Source organism: Anser cygnoides, chromosome 13 (genome assembly GCF_040182565.1).
Source record: "Anser cygnoides isolate HZ-2024a breed goose chromosome 13, Taihu_goose_T2T_genome, whole genome shotgun sequence".
Lineage (NCBI taxonomy): Eukaryota > Metazoa > Chordata > Aves > Anseriformes > Anatidae > Anser > Anser cygnoides.
In genome coordinates this window covers 15,195,901-15,212,942 of record NC_089885.1, presented here as the reverse complement: position 1 = coordinate 15,212,942, position 17,042 = coordinate 15,195,901, and the positions used below count along the sequence as shown (strand labels likewise).

At 52.9% G+C, this 17,042-nt stretch overlaps 1 protein-coding gene across 4 annotated transcripts in view; it reads left to right on the top strand.

Moving 5' to 3' along the window:
* The first annotated feature begins 448 nt into the window (after nt 1-448).
* The window catches only part of MCF2 (MCF.2 cell line derived transforming sequence), a 58,956-nt gene continuing 42,362 nt past the window's right edge, over nt 449-17,042 (top strand). For 2 of the 4 annotated variants that reach the window (XM_067005303.1, XM_067005302.1), the window contains exons 1-3: nt 449-618; nt 12,627-12,695; nt 13,257-13,371. In XM_067005303.1, coding sequence (XP_066861404.1) covers nt 504-618; nt 12,627-12,695; nt 13,257-13,371 — 299 coding nt within the window. In that variant the 5' untranslated portion in view covers nt 449-503. Of the gene's footprint in view, nt 619-5,634; nt 5,657-12,626; nt 12,696-13,256; nt 13,372-16,130; nt 16,205-17,042 lie in introns of those variants that run through there. The other 2 variants (XM_013183354.3, XM_013183359.3) reach the window with 2 other exon arrangements.

The following is a 17,042-nucleotide window of genomic DNA, read 5'->3' as shown; positions in this document are numbered from 1 at the left end:
GCACAGTTCTCAGATACTGTTCAAGGAATTTGCTAGAATACTTCTTGCAGAGGATTAAAACACTTTTTTTTTTTTTGGGGGGGGGGGGGGTGTTGTGTCAAGTGAAAACCCGACGTATGGTTTTGTAAATGCCACCAGGCAACGCAGCAGGAATGTAATTTAGGAGCTATGACCGGAGGGACTGCGCTCGGCCTGCCCGCGCTGCTGGGTGAACTCGGGGCCACAGCACCCCTGGCCCGAGCAGGTCCCCACAGGGGCTTCAGGGCCTGCAGCCCCCCGCTGGTGCCCGGGCCGGGGGAGGAACCCGGCGGCGGCCCGGGCGCCCCTCGCCGCGGGGCAGCGGGCGGGAGCCGCCGCCTCAGCCGGGCGCGGGCAGCGGGGGGGGGGCGGGCGCGGGGCGGGCGGAGGCGGCTCCCCCCTTTCCCCGGCCCCGCCTCGGCGGCGGCGGCGGCACGGGCCCGGGGCGGCGGAGCGCGGCCGGCGGCGGAGCGCTGCCGCGGGGCATGGCCCTGGCCCCGGCCCCGGCCGGCCCCCCGCCGGGGGGCACCTCGGCGGGGGAGATGGAGCGCTACTACTGCCTGCTGCGGGCCGCCGCGCTGCTGGAGGCCGCCGCCGCCGGTGAGTCCCCTCAGCGGGGCCCGGGAGGGGGGCACGGGGAAGGGCCCCCGGGGGGGGGGTGCCGGTGACCCGGGTCTCCGGGACGGCGGGCCGGGGCCGGGGCGGGGGGCGCCCGCTGCTCCCTGCCGGTGCCCGCCGGTGCCCGCCGGCCGTGCGGGGCGGCTCTGGGGCCGTGCCGTGCGGGCTCGGTGGCCCCGCGGGCCGGGGGTCCCGGGGGCTTCCCCTCGGCGTTGCCCCCCCCCGCCGGTCTGTGCGCGGGGCTGCGCGGGGCTGCTCAGCCCGGGGGCCCTACGGCAGCCGGGGGCGCTGGGGCCGGGCGGCGGAGCCCACAGGTGCCCAACTTCCCACCTCGCCGAACTCGCGGGCCGGCCTCGGGCTGCGGAGCCGGCGTGCGAGGGCTGCGCGGGCTGAGCTCCCCCTGCCTGGGAAGCCGCCGGTGGGGTTTGTAGCGCGATCCCTCTTGAGGGCTCTGGGCACTTTATTTTTTTTTTTTTTTTATTTCGGATGGATTGCATTAGCGGTGTGGAATGGCCTCGTTTTTGTTTTTTTTTTTTTTTTTTTTTTAATGGAGAGGCTGTTTCACACTGTGCTGCAGACATCCCCTTTTTTTGTTATCGGAAAACGGCGCTCCAAACGAACCCAAAGCAAGGAGAGCGGTTTTGGTAAGCAATAGGGTGTTTGCCGGCGGCTGCACCCTTCTCACGTTTCCCGTGGCTAAAGCTAAAGAAGCCTTCCCTGCAAAGCTGCGTGTCAGCCCGACGCCTGCGACGTGCCCTTTCCTAGTTTCCAAAGTAGAAAAGCAGTGGGTGTGTGCGAAGCGTGCGTGGCTGTCAGACAGCCCCTCTCCCTTCTCCCTGGCTCTTACAGCACCACCTAATCGCGGCCGTGCTGGGGATGCCCAGAGCTGCGCCGGTGTTGCTGTGGTTATGTGGCTGCGCACCCTTAGTGCAGCGCGCCGATGAGAAGCGAATGCGATCCGATCTGCTGCCCCGGGGCTGCCAGCTGCTCCTGTGCCTCAACAGTGTTCCCTTTGATGGACAATGATCTGCTCATAAACTGTTCGGAGCCTCGACTTTTTCTTCTTGTTGTTGTTATTTTGTGCGTTTGTGGGGAGAACTGGTTGTTTTTTTTTTTTTTGCAGCGAGGCCCTTAATAACCTGGGGAAGGTGGTGGCATCCCGGGTGACTCCGTCGCCACCAGAGGATGCACACCTTGTCGGAAGGCGAAGGTGCTCATTATTCCTTATTAGCTCACAGCTGGCAGCGCGCTTGGAGCCGCGCCAGGCGCAAGAAAGACACACTGACCCAAAAAGGCTTGCAGTCTCAATCCCCGTTTCCTTGACCTCTTTGCAAAGCACTTCTCAGGGAGCGGGAGGAATTTATCGGGGGGAAGTCGCAGGTGCGGGCTTATCAGAGCATCACCTGCTTCTGGGATGCTGCTGCCCCGTGCCCACGGCCGCAGCGCCCGGGCGCTTCCCGGCAGGGGCCGTACGCTGCCTGCCCGCCGTGCCCGCGCTGGCCTCGCCGTTCATCCGCACCTGCAAATGGAGTAGGGAGGTGCGGAAAGAGGTGGACATGGTCAGGCAGCAAAGGATGCTGCTCGAATGTGCGTGGTTTAAGAAAATAATAATAAAAACCCTGTTCCTCCTTGCACTGGCATCAGAACAGGGATGGGGACGCCGATGGTGAGCGTGTGTTAGGAGAGATGTTATGGAAAAGGGGCGAAACCAGGCACCGGGTTTCTCGTGAGCGTGAGCCTTGTCTTCTAACCCCTCTTGGCAGATGACCTTTGTGTAATGCTCGCACGAAATCAAAATATCTCCACAGAAGCACAAAGGCACGCTTGTGTGGTTATAGCTGCGGGGTCTGGACACATGATTTGGGATATACATAGATTCTTAAAATGAAACAAAAAAATGAGTAAGGTTCTCCAAATCTTGACCTAATAAATAGGTTTTCTCCTTCATCACTGATTCTGAGCGTTCAGCCCGATCTGGGGTCGTGCTTTAGCAGTTTCTCTTCGCACATCAGTACTGGAAACTTGCTGGGTGTTTCCAGTACAAGGTGATTTTTCCCCTGTATTTGCCTCACAGTGAGATTTACGCCTATATACATTCCAAGACTTTTATAGCTACTCCGACCTTCAAAAAGGCTTGGACTCCCTCGGAGAGGCTCAGCACCAGGGGACCGGCGCCCTCCGAGAGCTGCACGCTGTTGTGGTCCGAGCCTGTGCAGGTGCTGCGGCCGCGGGGGGACCCCAGGGGAATAGTAGCGGGGGAGCGTCGCTAGTACGTGGGACGCGCTTCCTCTTCAGAAGTCACACTTGCTACAACTGCAGTTTAATCGTTTATCATTCATTTACGGTGACAAAAGCGAAGCGACAGCAGGGCTGTGTGGGAGGGAAGGAACTGAAGTGTAAAATACGGTGGGGGGAAAGAAAGTCTTCCAAAACGCTGGCTTTGCCAGGGAGCTGCAGGATGCTTAGGGACGCGTCGCTTCCCCGGAGCTCCTGGGGACGGGGTCACGCAGGAGCACGGAGCTCGGACGTCGCCGCCACGGGACTTGGAGCGGGGCCCAGCTGTTGGTTGTGGCAAGCGGGGCTGGTGGGGCAGTGTGGGAGCCAGAAGTCAAGCGAGTGCCCTCAGCCTCCTGCTGCGAGCGGGCAGCCTCGTGCCGACGCGTGTCGCGGCGAAGGTGGTTGCTTCGGCGCGCGTGGCGGTCGCAGCTCGGCTCCCACGCCGCTCCTCTCCCTGTTTGCTCGGCTGCCGAAGCCTCAGTCGCCTCCTCTGACAGCTTACCCAGCGCGGCCAAATTGAAGGCCGTTGCAAATTGGGGGGCAGAGGAGCAGGAGTGGGAGGACCGGCGTGCAGATTGCCGTGTCGTGGTGGAAGCGGCGGGGTGGGGCTGCCCCGGCTCCCGAGCCCCTTTTCTCCCGGGCGATGCTAGGCTCGGTTTTGCAGCGCGGCTGAGTCAGGAGCTCTGGCTGACGGCAGCTCCCGGGGCAGAGTTGTAGCTCCCTGGGAAGCTGCGCTGGCTGAGCCACCTGCAAGGTGCAATTACCATCTGCTGCTGCCTGGACGTCTGTCCGAGGGCTGGGTGCTGTGAGCCAGGCGGCGAGCGCTGGCTGCGTCCTCCCCACCTCCGTTCCCATGCCACTGGCTTCTTCCTGCCCCAGGAAAGCAGCTGGCTGGATTCGGATATGTGCTTTTGCTCATCGGTGGAAGGACAAAATGGGTGTGTTTTCATTTTCGGCTCAGGAAAATTGTTTGTAGTTTCCTCAACTTTGCAGCGGACTTTTCCAGGTTCTGCCACTGTGGGAACCTGGCTGTGCAATTTAGTTTCCTGGCTACGTGGGCAGTGAAAGGAAGTAAATTGTTCCAGTGACTTCAGCGAGCTTAAATCCAGGTTTCTAGGCAGGTGTCCTTGGGCCCAAGGATTTACTGCAATTACACGTGCGATGAGTTACTTTGTGCACGAGGCTGGAATTTGGCCGGGCAAAAGCAACACTTCAGTGGCATTGAATGATGATGTGAAAGCTATTGACGTGTGCGTGCTTTTATTTGGCTCGGCAGCAGCCTGCTTTTAAAGTCTTTTGCGCTGAAAATGATCTGCTTTGGAGGCTGGTGGCACTGGCTGGGAAGGTGCATCCTGGTGGCGGATGCTGAGCACACACCTTGCTGCGCACTGCTGGCAAGCACGCCGCAGAGCTGATGTGCAAAACACCTGCATGCACGTCCCGGAGCCTCCCAGAAGGAAGAAAGGACTGAAAGTGGGAATAGCAGAGAATTAGAAGTACATCGAGGCTCGTAAGTATTAGGAATTCAAGAAACTAGATTTTTCTCAACTCCCACACTGAGTTTGAATCCACGCGGGTGGGCGTTGAGAAACTTTTATTACATTTCTTGCGATAGATGCAAATTCGTGGATAGTTGAGCTGGCTTTTATCCTTCCCAATTTTTGCTTAGTTAGGGGTGGTATGAGGAGCAGACTGCCTGCTCGGATGCGAGCAGATCAGAGCATCCAGTATTCCGTTCCTCGCATTAGGAGATGAGCCGCAGCGATAACAGCAGATAGTTGGTAAGCCTTGCTGGCGCTGAGTTTTCTCTAGGCTAGGCTTTTTCTGAGCGAAGCTCCTGTGGTTTGCCCGCTGTCACCTCTAGGCTGGAGGAGACTCACCCACGAGAAACCCCTTGCTCCCCAGCGTGCAGGGGTGCCCCAAGCCTTTCAGGGTCCCCGGAGCATCCTCCTCCTCGCTGGCAGCACGGCTCGACCTCAGCCCCCAGCAGCCTCTCTGGTCACTCTGGCTCCCAAAATCGTATCAGAGGACAGTGTTCCCGTGGGTGCCAGGTCCCGAGGTAGCTGCACCTCGCCCGAGAGCCTCGGATGGCTGCAGCCTGTCCTCAAAGCGACGGCCGTGGTCAGCAGGAATGGGGTTCTGCTGGTTTCCGACGTTAATGAGCGGCTGTAGCCGGGCTGTGTGGGTGTCCGGGTGGACGGCGTCCCCTGCCAGAGGGCTGCCCAGGGCTCGGTGGTGTGGGACCCTTGGTGCTGCTCTGCACAGGGTCGCCCGCACACGGTGCCGTCCGATCCTGTGCGGCCGAGCACCTCCTCTTGCAAGGTGATGATTCAGCTCCTCCCATAAGGATCAGCTGCGGGGACATTCCTCGCGGGTCGGCATGCTGGTCCACAAGCCTCGGCTGTGCTGTCTTCATATTATCTCCCTATTTGTTACCTTTATTTCTTTCCCAGCGTTTTCTTTTACATTTTTACGCTTATCATCAGTCTGTATAAACCTCAGCCTTTTGAAAAGGTCATTCTAGTTTTACAGAAGCTTCCTTTTTTTTTTTTTTTTTTGCGCTGTATGGTTTCTTAGATACCAGTAACTGCAGATGCTTCCAGGTTTGGGTGACGGGGATCTGTGCCTGAGCTGAAGCATCGTGTGCAGAGAAACCCCGGAAGGCCCTGGAGAAGAAGCGCGGCCACCAGGTCAGAAGAGAGGACCATCTGGTGCCGTATCCTGCCTCCCACACTCTGCCGGGGTGGGTGCTTAGGGAAAGATAAAGGAACAAACTTGCAAACGGAGCAAGCCTTTCCTTAGAAAAAATCCTCCCCAGTCTGGCAAAAGATAATTTAAGTCATCCTTGAAGCAGGCATGGTGACCAAGGCATCCCACGCAGCAGTGCACTAACCCTCCTGGGGCTTTGTAAGGCTTTGTGAATCCCTGGGCGGTTTTGTCGTGCTCCTGCCGGATGTCACTGCCTCGGCTCCCCACCTGTGAAATGAGACAAGACTTCTGGTGAGGTCCGTCCCGTCTGCCACCCCGCGGGCTCGGAAGCAAGTGTCTCGCCCCGTAGCGCCGCGGCAGCGCCCCGCCAGCTCTGCGCCGTCCCCGCTGCTGGTGCTGGGCACGCGGCGGTGTGGCTCCTTCCTCCGTCAAACCCGTGGGAGCCACGTGGATCGAGAAGCTCTCCGGGGATTAGTTGCCGGCAAATTGTTTTTGAAAGGGTTTTTTTTTTTTTTTTTTTAGAAGGGGTTTTGCAAGAGTGTCTGCTGCGTCAGGGTTTTGCCGGGAGGTTCACGTGTGACGTGGAAGTTTGCCACCGATAGCCTTATCAACAGGACTGGCCGAGGAGATGAATCCGCCACACCTCACAGAAAAACAGGCATTGAAATATCTTACCGAACTGCGAATCTTTCCCTCCAGACGACAGTCTGGTTTCGACTGGCCCTTGCCCAGGGACGCGGATGCTCCCGTGGTGCCCACGGCTGCTGCAGGACACGAGCTGTCCCCACGCAGGGTGTTCGTGCTGCCGGACAGCGGGGCTCGCAGCAGTCAAAGGGTATTGAAGCCTTCTGCCATAAGTATTTGAATGGGTCTTTTGGGTCTCTTGCTTGGCAAGGGGAGTGGCTGCACCGCTTGGAAACTGCTGGATGCGTGTGGTTTCAGCACGGCAGCAGAAACTGCTGTACTCCCAGCTACGTGACGAGAGGTGGATTTGGTCCACGAGGCTCCCCGTTACAGCAACGGTGCCGCGACTGCGCAACGCTCACCCCCAGCAGCTTCCCTGGAAGAGCATACGTGTGTCAGGGCAGGTCATGAGAGCAGCTGGACGTGTTCTGCTGCTTACAAAGCTGTGCGCTCTTAGAATTGACCAGGGGTTACGTACATAGCTAACGCAAAGTGTCTTTGGTTACTTGCAAACGCGGGAGAGGACCACAGCGGTTCCCACACGTTGTGGAGTCAGCTCTCTAAGTTCCTTTTGCGACTGAATTCCTGGGCTGTGGACAGGAGGAAATTTGATGCGGGCTCTGCTTTATTGCAGGGTATTCATCGCATGGGGAAGAGTTTCCCACAGGTCTCAACCTGTGGTCAGGCAGTTACCTCGGGAATAAAGGTGTAATTCCGGCATCCGGCTGCGAAGCTGCACGTGCTCTGCAGCTCCGAGGCCTTTGGTGGAACTGAGTGGAAACGTGTCTCGCTAGCAGGCCCCTCGGGTCTTTTACCCTGTGAATTTTGGAGGCCGCTGCTGTATGACCCACAAGCCCTGTGGGCCTGCTTGCCACAGACCTGGTTACCGGAGGGAGTGGTGCCTTGGCCTCTGGTCCCAAGGGAGGAGGCAGCAATGGCTGGTGGAATTCACGTCTGACCCCGAGAGCTTCGGCTCTCTGATGTACCCAGAAGCCGGTCCCATGGGCTGTGGACAAGTTTTCCTACCCAGATGCCCAGGTTATCCCAAAGCCGTCCCACACCTGGGCTGTTTGAAACACTCGCCCGCTGATGCCGGTTTTTGCATGGACACGAGCTCCTAGATCAGCCGGCAGGATGGGGGCCGCAGCCTTTCCATTCCCGGCGCCAGCCACGCTTGTGACCCTTTGGCAGCGCCGAGTGTTGCTGGTGTGTGGCCACGGCCTGCCTGCTCCTGTCCACAAACGAGGAACTGGAGCGGGGGGAGACGCGATTTACTCCCAGCTACTGAAGAATTTCATCTCAAAACCAGGAAGGAGCCTCGGGGCCTTGGCTGTCGGTCCCCTGCTCAGACCAGGTCCTGCAAATAAGCCTTTTGTAACTACAACGGGCCTTGTGTTCCGAGGAGTACAATGTCCTGTTCTTCGATATATGTTCTTTAGCAGAGACGTTGTGCAGAACAGCACGGGCAGAGCCACCAGCTTCACGGCGGCTGGCCCGCGGCCAGGAGCCCTGGCTGCCGGCTGCGTTGGGCTCAGCCTCGCGCAGGTGCTGCTCCTCGGGGGGGGACGGTGGCGGTCGGGATCCTTCTCCAGGTGTAAGCCGGCTGGGGAAGCTGCCGGGAGAACTCCTCGTGCAAAGCGTCCTGTTCACGGTAGGGCAGTTTGCAAACAGGATGAAGTGGTATTCTTTTTTTCTAGTAACTCCCTCTACCTTGCCTTCTGGACGTGATGTGCTGGTGGGAAGAACGGCGATGGTTCTTGGTCGTGTGTTGGACTGAATTCAAGGTCTTTTCAAATTATTCCGTGAGAAAGCCGAGAGCGGCTCAGCAGCTTGCTGCTGGGGCGATGGAGGCTCGGGTTTCCTGCAGCAAAGTGAGGCTCTGTCCACTGCTGTGCCTTGGATTTTTTTCCGTTCTTCCTGATGGAGCTCTTAGCTTTTGCAGATGGTTATATTTCAAGTGAAACTTCGGCTTATCCAGGGTGAGCGCCCTGAGCGACGGGCTGCAGGCTTGCTCCTTTTGAGTGCTTCTTTATAGGTACGAAGTGGGGTAAAACAATCCGGACTGAGTTACAGGGGCAAATTGCAGGCTGGTGCGTTGGTCTTTCTGCCTGGGTGTAGGACTGTGTTTCAGTTCTTTGCCCCAGTGAATATTTAATTTTGCTAAGTGGAGAAAATTCAACGGGAAAAGCTGAAAGGGCGTTCGTTGCGTTGCATTGCTCAATACCTGGGGTGCTCTGCCGTAAGGGATTTCTGTTCCGACTCCCGTGCAAAGCAGATGAGACAAGGGTGACTTAATCCTCGCGCCCCAGCTGAGCTGGCGCTCTGTCGGCTGGCCCGGGAGGCTCACGGCGATGCTGGCCGTGGAGAAGCTGTTCCCATGTCAGCCAGGAGAAACCCAGCTCATCGCTGCTTCCTGTGCACGGTACCTTCCTGCCGATGCTTTATGCAGGTCTGCGTTACAGGTGGTGTTAGCCTCAGAGAAAAATTTGAAGCCGGTGGGTGTTACTGCAGCGGGGTGTCCCGCGTCAGATGCAGGCTGATGGCCCCAGTTAACCTAGAAAGTCACCGCGGGGTATGGAAGTAGGTTACAAATGTGCTCATCTACAGGCTCCCTTGACACCAAATAACCGCTTCTTCTTTGGGTGCAGACGTCCAAATGGACAAAAAGCAGAGAACAAGCCGGTCATGGAGAAGCTCAACGTGATCCTTTACGCTTTTTTTTGGCGCGGTTCGGTTTTGTTTCCTAGGCTACGGCAGCAACCCTCAAATGGAAAGCTATTATTCTTCATTCACAACAAAGCCGTCTCCAAGTGTATTTTATAGCTGCAAACAATATTTGGCCGGCGTTGTAAAGTGTAAGGCACTATTACATCAACTTGGCAGATGTGTTGCACAGCTGCTGCTGGCAGATGCAGCGAGCCTGCGAAGTTTAGAATAGAAAGGAAAGCAATGGTTACCAGAGAGCAAAGCACTTCAGGGTTTGATTGAGTCTCTCGGCTGCTGCGTTCTGTGAGTGAGCCTGGAGGCAGCCGATAGCCGTGCTCTCTCCGAACGTCACTGCAGACCTCCGCCATACGCAAGCACGCCTCTGTGCTCAAATCGCCTCGAAAGGGAAAACCTCTAAGAACAAGCATTGGCCTTACGCCTGCAGTCTGTGCGCTGGCCGCGAGGTGCTGTGCTATGGAGAGGACCCGGCAAAACCTTCTGGTCAGTGTAAACCGAGTGATGGGGACAGGACAGAGTCAGCAGGTTCCCCGCTGAGCCCACATTAGTTTTCCTCCAGAGGGCAGAGAGCTCTGCATTTCCCCCCCTTGTCTTCTCCCTGCTTGGCTTCACCCATCCCCGGAAGCTCCGTGTCACGGTGACGATGTGCTCTGCAGAGGAGCCTTTCAGTTGTGTGCCTCTGAACGTAGTAGTTGCAGCAGCATTTTATAAATACCCGCCTTAGAGCCTATATAAAAAATGTGATTACACTGTCACGGCCATTTATTACCCGGGAGCTGTTTGTTTCAGTAAGACCCTAAAACCCGAGGTCGCACCAGCTGTGCAGGTGTAGTTTGTGAAGTGCTCTGGGGTACAGTAATGCGAGGGGTTCAGGCAGGATTTGGTAACGGCGCTGCTCTGTCCTGCCGTAACCGATGAACACAAAGCCTCTTCTTGAGAGAAACAAGCGGACTTGCTCGAAACCTTGACGTCTTCCACCTCGTGTGGGCTGGCTGAGCTGTTCATAGCCACTGCTCAGCAGTACCCTGCGGTTTTGTCTGTACCGTCAATTAAGAAATCACCGGTTCGCTAATGAACATCAACTGAAGCCTTGTGTGAGAGGCAGGTATCTTTGTTGCCCCGCTGCCTTTCACCGCTCTTTTTCCAGAGATGAATATTTGATGACGAAGGTCGCTCTTTTGTATAGGATCGTAACATCCAATTGACGTCTTGTAGGCGCAGCAACATGCTCACGATCCCGATGCCAGCACTTGCTTTTCCTTAATGTTTGTCCAGGAAGTTGAATTTGATGACAAACGCAGACCGAGCGCAGGGACGAATTGGCCAAGGAGAGGCTCCAGCGAGAACACAATCGGCCTGCTGTGCTCCGACCTTACCGAAGGGCAGTGCTCCTGCTCCTCTGGCCTGCGGTGAAGCCTCCTGCCCGCAGGAGACGGGGAGGGTTTGTCAGGGAAATGCTCCCCGAGCCTTCGCTGCCTGAAGCAAAGTACTCCTGCCTAGTTCTTCCTCAAACGGATTATTTTGGGTGCTCAGCTTGAGACTGCCCGCAAGGGCCTGATTTTTCTGAAGGTGCCGAGTGCCCCCTTCCAAAAATGCGGTCCCGTGAAAAGCAAGAAACTCAGATTTGTGAGGATGCTGTAGGAATCTGGGTCTCCACCTCCATGCTGAAGTAAAGGATGAAGCCGCCTGTGGACAAAGAATGTTTGGGAGCGAAGTCCTCGCTGGAAACCACGGCGCCCAAAGTGCTCACCCCTGAGCGTGGTACGGCCCCCGTCCTACGATGCTTTGCACGTCAAAACCAAAACTGCTCCGTGCATCGACCTCCTTTTTCCAACCTCTTTACTGGACGCCTGTTAATAAGCCAGCATTGCCCTTCCGTGTCACTGCAGAACAGCAGACAAAAGCGGCATTATTGTAAACTTCGAACTGCCTTCGGTTTTACTGTTGTGCACGCGAGTGACGTGCGGGCATTGTATTACCGGGCAAAACTTTGCCCAGCTTCCCCATGGCTGCATCTTCAGGAAAGCGAACACGAGGTGTGGTCCGCAGGGGTGAGCAGGGTGAGCTGGCTTTAGGGAAAGGCTTTGCTGAGCTGGAAGCGTACACGTTGCTGCTGAACAGCCCCACTCCTCCTTGATGTTGTGAGGACAAACGTGTGCGCACAGCCTTGGGGCTTCTGTCTTCTGTTTTCAAAGACCGACGTGTTTATTATTACATATTCCATGTGTTGGAGCTTATTAACTTATTCATGTGATTTTTATCAGTTAGAAGGTTTTGACATGGAAAACAAATTAACAAATACAGAAGAAAGCCATCACCCCTGTTTTTCCTCCAGTTAGGTGAGGCAGTTAGTTAAGGGAGAACTGTTTGAAGTGTCCTTGCGGAACAAACTTCCTCCTTACCAAGACCAGTTCCGAGGCCTGTTAAAATCAAGAACGTTGCTGCGAATGCCAGTCCTTAATGAACAGCAATAATATTGTTATCTACAAGAGTAGAAATACCAGTGCGCGCGTAAAAGGAGAGCAGCAGGTGGCTGGTGTGGATGGCAGAAGGCAGAGCACCGTGCGCTTGGGGGCCGTCGTGGTGCGGCTAACGAAACGCTTGAAAAACCCTCAGATAAAGTATAAGTGACCAGAAAGCTTTTGGGAAAAAGTAAAATAGAATAAATATTGATTCCGGTGAAGTGTTCTGAAGTATTCGCCTGTGTGATTTAGAACAGCCAACAGATTGCTCCCTAGGACTGACTCCGTAAAACAATCAGTGTTTAAAATGTAATTATCAGAAAGCAAAATGACCTTAATCTGTATAGATGTGTTTCAAAACATCTATTTGCAGGAACAAGGATGTTTAATTTTTAGCTGTGGTTCCATTTATAGATAATCTAGAATAATGTCCACCAGCTATAAGCTCCCATTGTGTTTAGTGAGTCTGCTTTATGTTTGCTTCTCCCAGTGAAAGGTAAAATTATATATATTGTTCTGATGTGCACCATTGCCACTGAAATGGTAACAGTGTGCTAAATATGGTATTAAAACAGCCTCTCCCATTATTTAATTAAAAAGAAATCTAATAGTGAGCATAAGAACAACAGCCTTTCCAGTGCGTGTGGCCCCAGGCCAGCTGAAAACAGCCGGGCTGATTTCAGAAGCTTATTTACTCAGAATTAAAGACAATCCAAAAACCCAAATTTGTTCGCAGCGCAGCAGTCCTGGCTGTTGCTGTTCCCAGCAGAAAGCTCAGCCCATTATACTGCCAAGGCTGGAAAGCACTGAAGGAGTTTGCAAAATGGGGGCAAAATTTGTAACTGCAAAATATAAAAATTGTATTGGATATACACGGGTGAGGGGAGAAGGCTCAAGCTCCCCAGCAGTTCTCCCTGAGTACACCTACACATTTACTAATGACTTAGGGCATTTGCCCTGTTAGAGTCAATAGCAACACTGGAGAGCTGTATGTTCTTTGTTACTTATCTTTCACAGATAGTTCAGGGGAGGTGCGTTGGGTTTGAGTCCCACCTTTGAGTTAACACATTGCTAAATGTGTTTGCTTTGGAGTTTTGCTTCCTTTTTGACTGCTGCTTTATTTTTTTTTTCCAGAAACTGCAATACCCATCTGTGCAAAGGACATCAGTGATGATTTGATGAAACAGTTTGCTTTTCTTTCTGGTGTGTATGATGAACTTTTCCATGTTCTCTCTCTACGTGGTAATTAAATACTCCAGATGAACTGTTTGGCAAAACGATACTGCATACGGGATGTTATCCATCAAGTAGTCTCCATTGCCACTAGAAATGTTGTTAATAAAACATTGGGGTGGTTTGAAAGAGCATATTAAATTTCTCTCTCAAGCCATGCTGTAAAATATTCTTACCTTCAGAACAGTCAACGCATTAACAATCATTTTGCTATGAAATGTGTAAGTTCAGTAATAGCTTGTTTGGATTTTCCTTGGGACTTCCTTTCTTTCTCATGTAAAGTATGCTCAGTTAATAAAGGAAATGTCTGCTACCAGATAGTTTTGCTTCTGCCACCTGTGTATGTGTGTTGTGCTTGAAATCAGTGCCAGAATCTGACCTATTTTGGCTTTTCTGGTGGTGTAAAAAGCCTCTGTAAAAAGGACAGGCTAATGACTGTTGGGGTGGTTTTTGACCTGAATTATGCACCTGGGTGTTGGTGCTGCCCTCCTAGAAAACACATCCAAGGAAGCATTCTTGTCTTCATTCCAGGTGGCCGAGGGAAGGATAAGGCTTGGATTATCACCTTCCCTGACAACTCTCGGTTCAACGATGTGCCCGAGGAGACTGTAACTAAAGTCTTAACGTACCTAACGTCAGTCCCAAGGTATGTGGCTCCCTTCTCGCTCTCACCTGTGATGGGCAGTGTCGGTCCGACCAGGGTCGGGCATGGGATCTTCAGTGCAACACCGTGCGTGAGGGCGAGGGATGTCTTCAGCTCCCAGAGCGAGGGAGAAGACAAGCAATTAATTGCAAGTTCTTGAAGTGTCCAGGTGTGATATTTAACGTGTCGGTATCTGCAGAGCCAAAATGGACATCATCCCTATTACTTTTCAGCCTGCATGTGTCATAAATTCAGTTTATTAAGTTTCTAATTAGCAGCAAGCTTTCCCTAAGCTTTGACATGTGTCATCACTTAAATACGCCAGGTCTCTGCAGAGTAATATTTTGACGTCTACAAATAGAGAGTCATTACTGTGGAAAAAGAGAAATGTAACCAGAGGAAGAGAATAATTACAGGAACAAAACCATTTGGGGTCCCAATTATACACGATCGCTCAGCAGCGTGCTGCAGCTCCATTATGCTCCTGTATCTCAGGGTTAAGCAGCTGGCAATCTGTCTGTACCACATGCAGGGCTGTATACTTAGATTAATGGCCCTCCCATTTCTTGCTGCTGAGTCTGGTGACTCAATTACCTGGAATGTTTAATTTCCTTGAATAATGCCTATTTTGGCAAATTCTTTCTTTCAGGGAGAGTAGGTTGACAGCAGCTAGATGGGAGCTTTCCATCAGCAGCTGCCTTGGAAGAAGTACCATATTTTGCCACCTCTGCAGGAATAAAAAGAGCCCCCGGTTCCTCCATCCTCTTTTTTGACCAGCTATGAAATTCTGTCGGCTCCTGGGTCAAGCTCGTGGCTTGCATGCACGTGGTGGTGCGTGCAGGCCAGAGGGGTCTCTCCCCTCTACACACTTTGGCAGCAGCTCACCTTCTTGCTGTGCAGGTTGCCCATGTCCATGTGTGCGTGCTTCTCAGCCCTGCTTGGTTTCTTCAGGGCTTTTTATTCCATGTGACTGTAAACAGCCCGGCATTAGCATGATTAGCAGTCTTGCTGTCCCTGTAATAGGTCAAACTCAATCAAGAAACTAATGAGAGCTGCAAGCTTGCTGGTGATTCAAACATGCTCAGCATGTTATTTGCAAAACCACTTTAATCATGCTTCTGTGGTCCTCTACCACCATAGCAGCCTGCTTCGATGCCTGACCGTCTGAACACTGTGTGCATTTTAACACTTTGGAGTCTGAAAGGCGGTGGTGTCAGGGAGCAAGGGGAAGCGTCACAGCAGTGATGTTGAAAGGGCTACAAGGCACGTGTCAGCTCTGCTGCCCCGGGTATATGTCTCACAGCAGCATCGCAGCATGGCGCTGGGACTCAGGTTTTGGGCCAGAAGTTCCCTAAAGGAGGGAGATACTTGATGTGCATGTCAGAGTCAGCTGTAGATGCACTGACACCCCCCAGCTGCATACCTACGGACAGGCATGGGTTTATCAAAACCACACACACTGCCCTTCCTACGCAATCAGTAGCGAGGACTGCGAGTGTTCCTGCTGACACTGGTCTGAGGGAATCACACGGAATGCCAGGTCCATAGTATTCTGGGGACCTGAATTTCACAAAGTACTTTTCTCCTGGAGACGACTGTAGGTACAGGAGATGGCTGCTGTAAGCTATTCACTCAGCAAGGTGAGCACGTTAATGATAGAGCCAGGAGGAAGCTGACTCTTGTAGTCAAGCTAATTTTACTTTGGGATTCCTGGGAACCATACTGCAGGACGTGGTTGTATGGAAGAGCTGCACAGAAAAATAAGCAGGGTGTCCCCACATTCAGTGACCCCTGCACCCCAGTCAAAGTGCTCGTGGTGGGCTGCGTGCCGCGGGGCTGCCCGCTGGCACTCGGGTGGGCTTTGCTGAATAGCACTGCAGGGTGGCATGCTGGAAGGAGAGGTGCAGGAGAGTGGCAGACCCTGATCTTTGCAGAAAGGAGACCCTAACGGGGATCTCAGCTCTACAGTTTTTTAGGTATTTAGATAAGCTTTGCCTATTTTACATCATCACATTGGAGTAAAGTGATTTACAGCCCCAGCTGGTGACACAGAGTAATGAAACAGCGATAATTCAGTCGAAGTATCCTGCTGCGAGTCCTGGGGAATACTCCGATCTCACCAGCAGCCTCCCGGCCCTGTGAAAAAGCTCCCAGCTGCAGAGTCAGGGATCCGATTTCAAGTCCTCCTGCAAAACATCACAAGTCTTTATTTTTAGTCCGGTGAGTCCTGCACCATGCACAAAATTAGGGGTAAGGAAAAAAGTGACAAGAAGCACCTGGAGAGAAGTCTTGATCCAGTTGTCTGTCTCCATCTTTCTGCTGCCGGATGCAAATGAACTTGCCCCTTGCAAGCAATTGTGAGAACGCATCGATTTATTTTTATTGTCAGTCTAAAAGGTACATTGCGGGACTGGAAATCTGATAAACCTACAAGGCCTGATTGCAAGTAGTCATAGACTAGTTCCACTTCCCCCAAAATAAATTAAAAATTTCCCATAGTAGATTTCAAGGTTTTTGTACAGCTTGGAACTTTCTTTTTTTTGTGACTGTAAGGGAACCAATAAAAGTAAATTAGCTTGCTGAGAGGCTAGTCTCTGAATGTAACCTTGTCCTGAGTAAATAACGCACTTAGGCGTACTTTTACAAACTGACAATGCATTACGATCTGGCTGCCTTTTCTAAATAGCTTGGGTTCTGGGTTTTTCTTTGGGATTTATTATAATGACAGCAGTGTGTAAATGCTGTATTTTTCTCAATTGCAGCCTGTTGTGTAATATCATGGGGAGTTGGGAACTTAATTCTCCTTGGACAGAGACCTACCTTGTAAAGTTTTAGGGTATGTTGAAAAACCAAGCAGTTTTATCCTCATTATCAAAATGATCCTCATATAAAAAGATCATTTTGACCCCCCCCCCCTCCCACCGCCACTGTTGTTAAACTCTTGATGGGGGTTTGCTGGCAAGTCACAGAGCTGACATAAATGTGCAGAATCTTCTAATGCTGCCAAAACTGTTTTGACTAAAAAAGGCTTAGGCTGAAAAGTTGTGCCTGATTCCAGATGACAATGTGTAAGTTCACCTCAGATTTTATTATATTCAGAAGTTTTGTGTATGACCCACGTGTAAAGCAGTTTTTGTTTTCTCTGCTCTTTTCTGGTATGCCTCAATGATAGTACATAAACCGGCACGAAACCTTTGCTCTTTGAGTATGGCATTACAGATCCATAAGGTGTATTTGTCGGACAGGTTGGGAGCTGGATGCCTCTTCGTATTTCAGCTAATTGCTGTTGTGGGCCAAAAAGGATTTTTTCATTGTTACCGTCAGCACCACGGCTAATTTTTTTCAAATATATTTGTAAAAGGTGTGGCTAGAGTAGTAAGATGTGCACTGAATGAATACTCCTGCGCTGGCTGTAAGTGTCTTTTCTGTGCACTGGAGTTGCCAAGTGTTGTCTGCCATGTGATACTGGTGAGTAATCCCTCGTGTTTGCACTTGCCAAACTCCAGGGCTGCTGAAGCCAGTGCTTGTGGCAGGCTGCTTGCGTGGGGTCGTGCCCGGTGCCAGCAGCCAGCAGAGCTCTCGGGAAGAGCACGGGTACCGGAGCCTCTTTGCAGCACCGAGGTGCCCCAGTGGGGTGGCATGGGACACAGCTAGCCTGTTTCGGCATCTGCCAA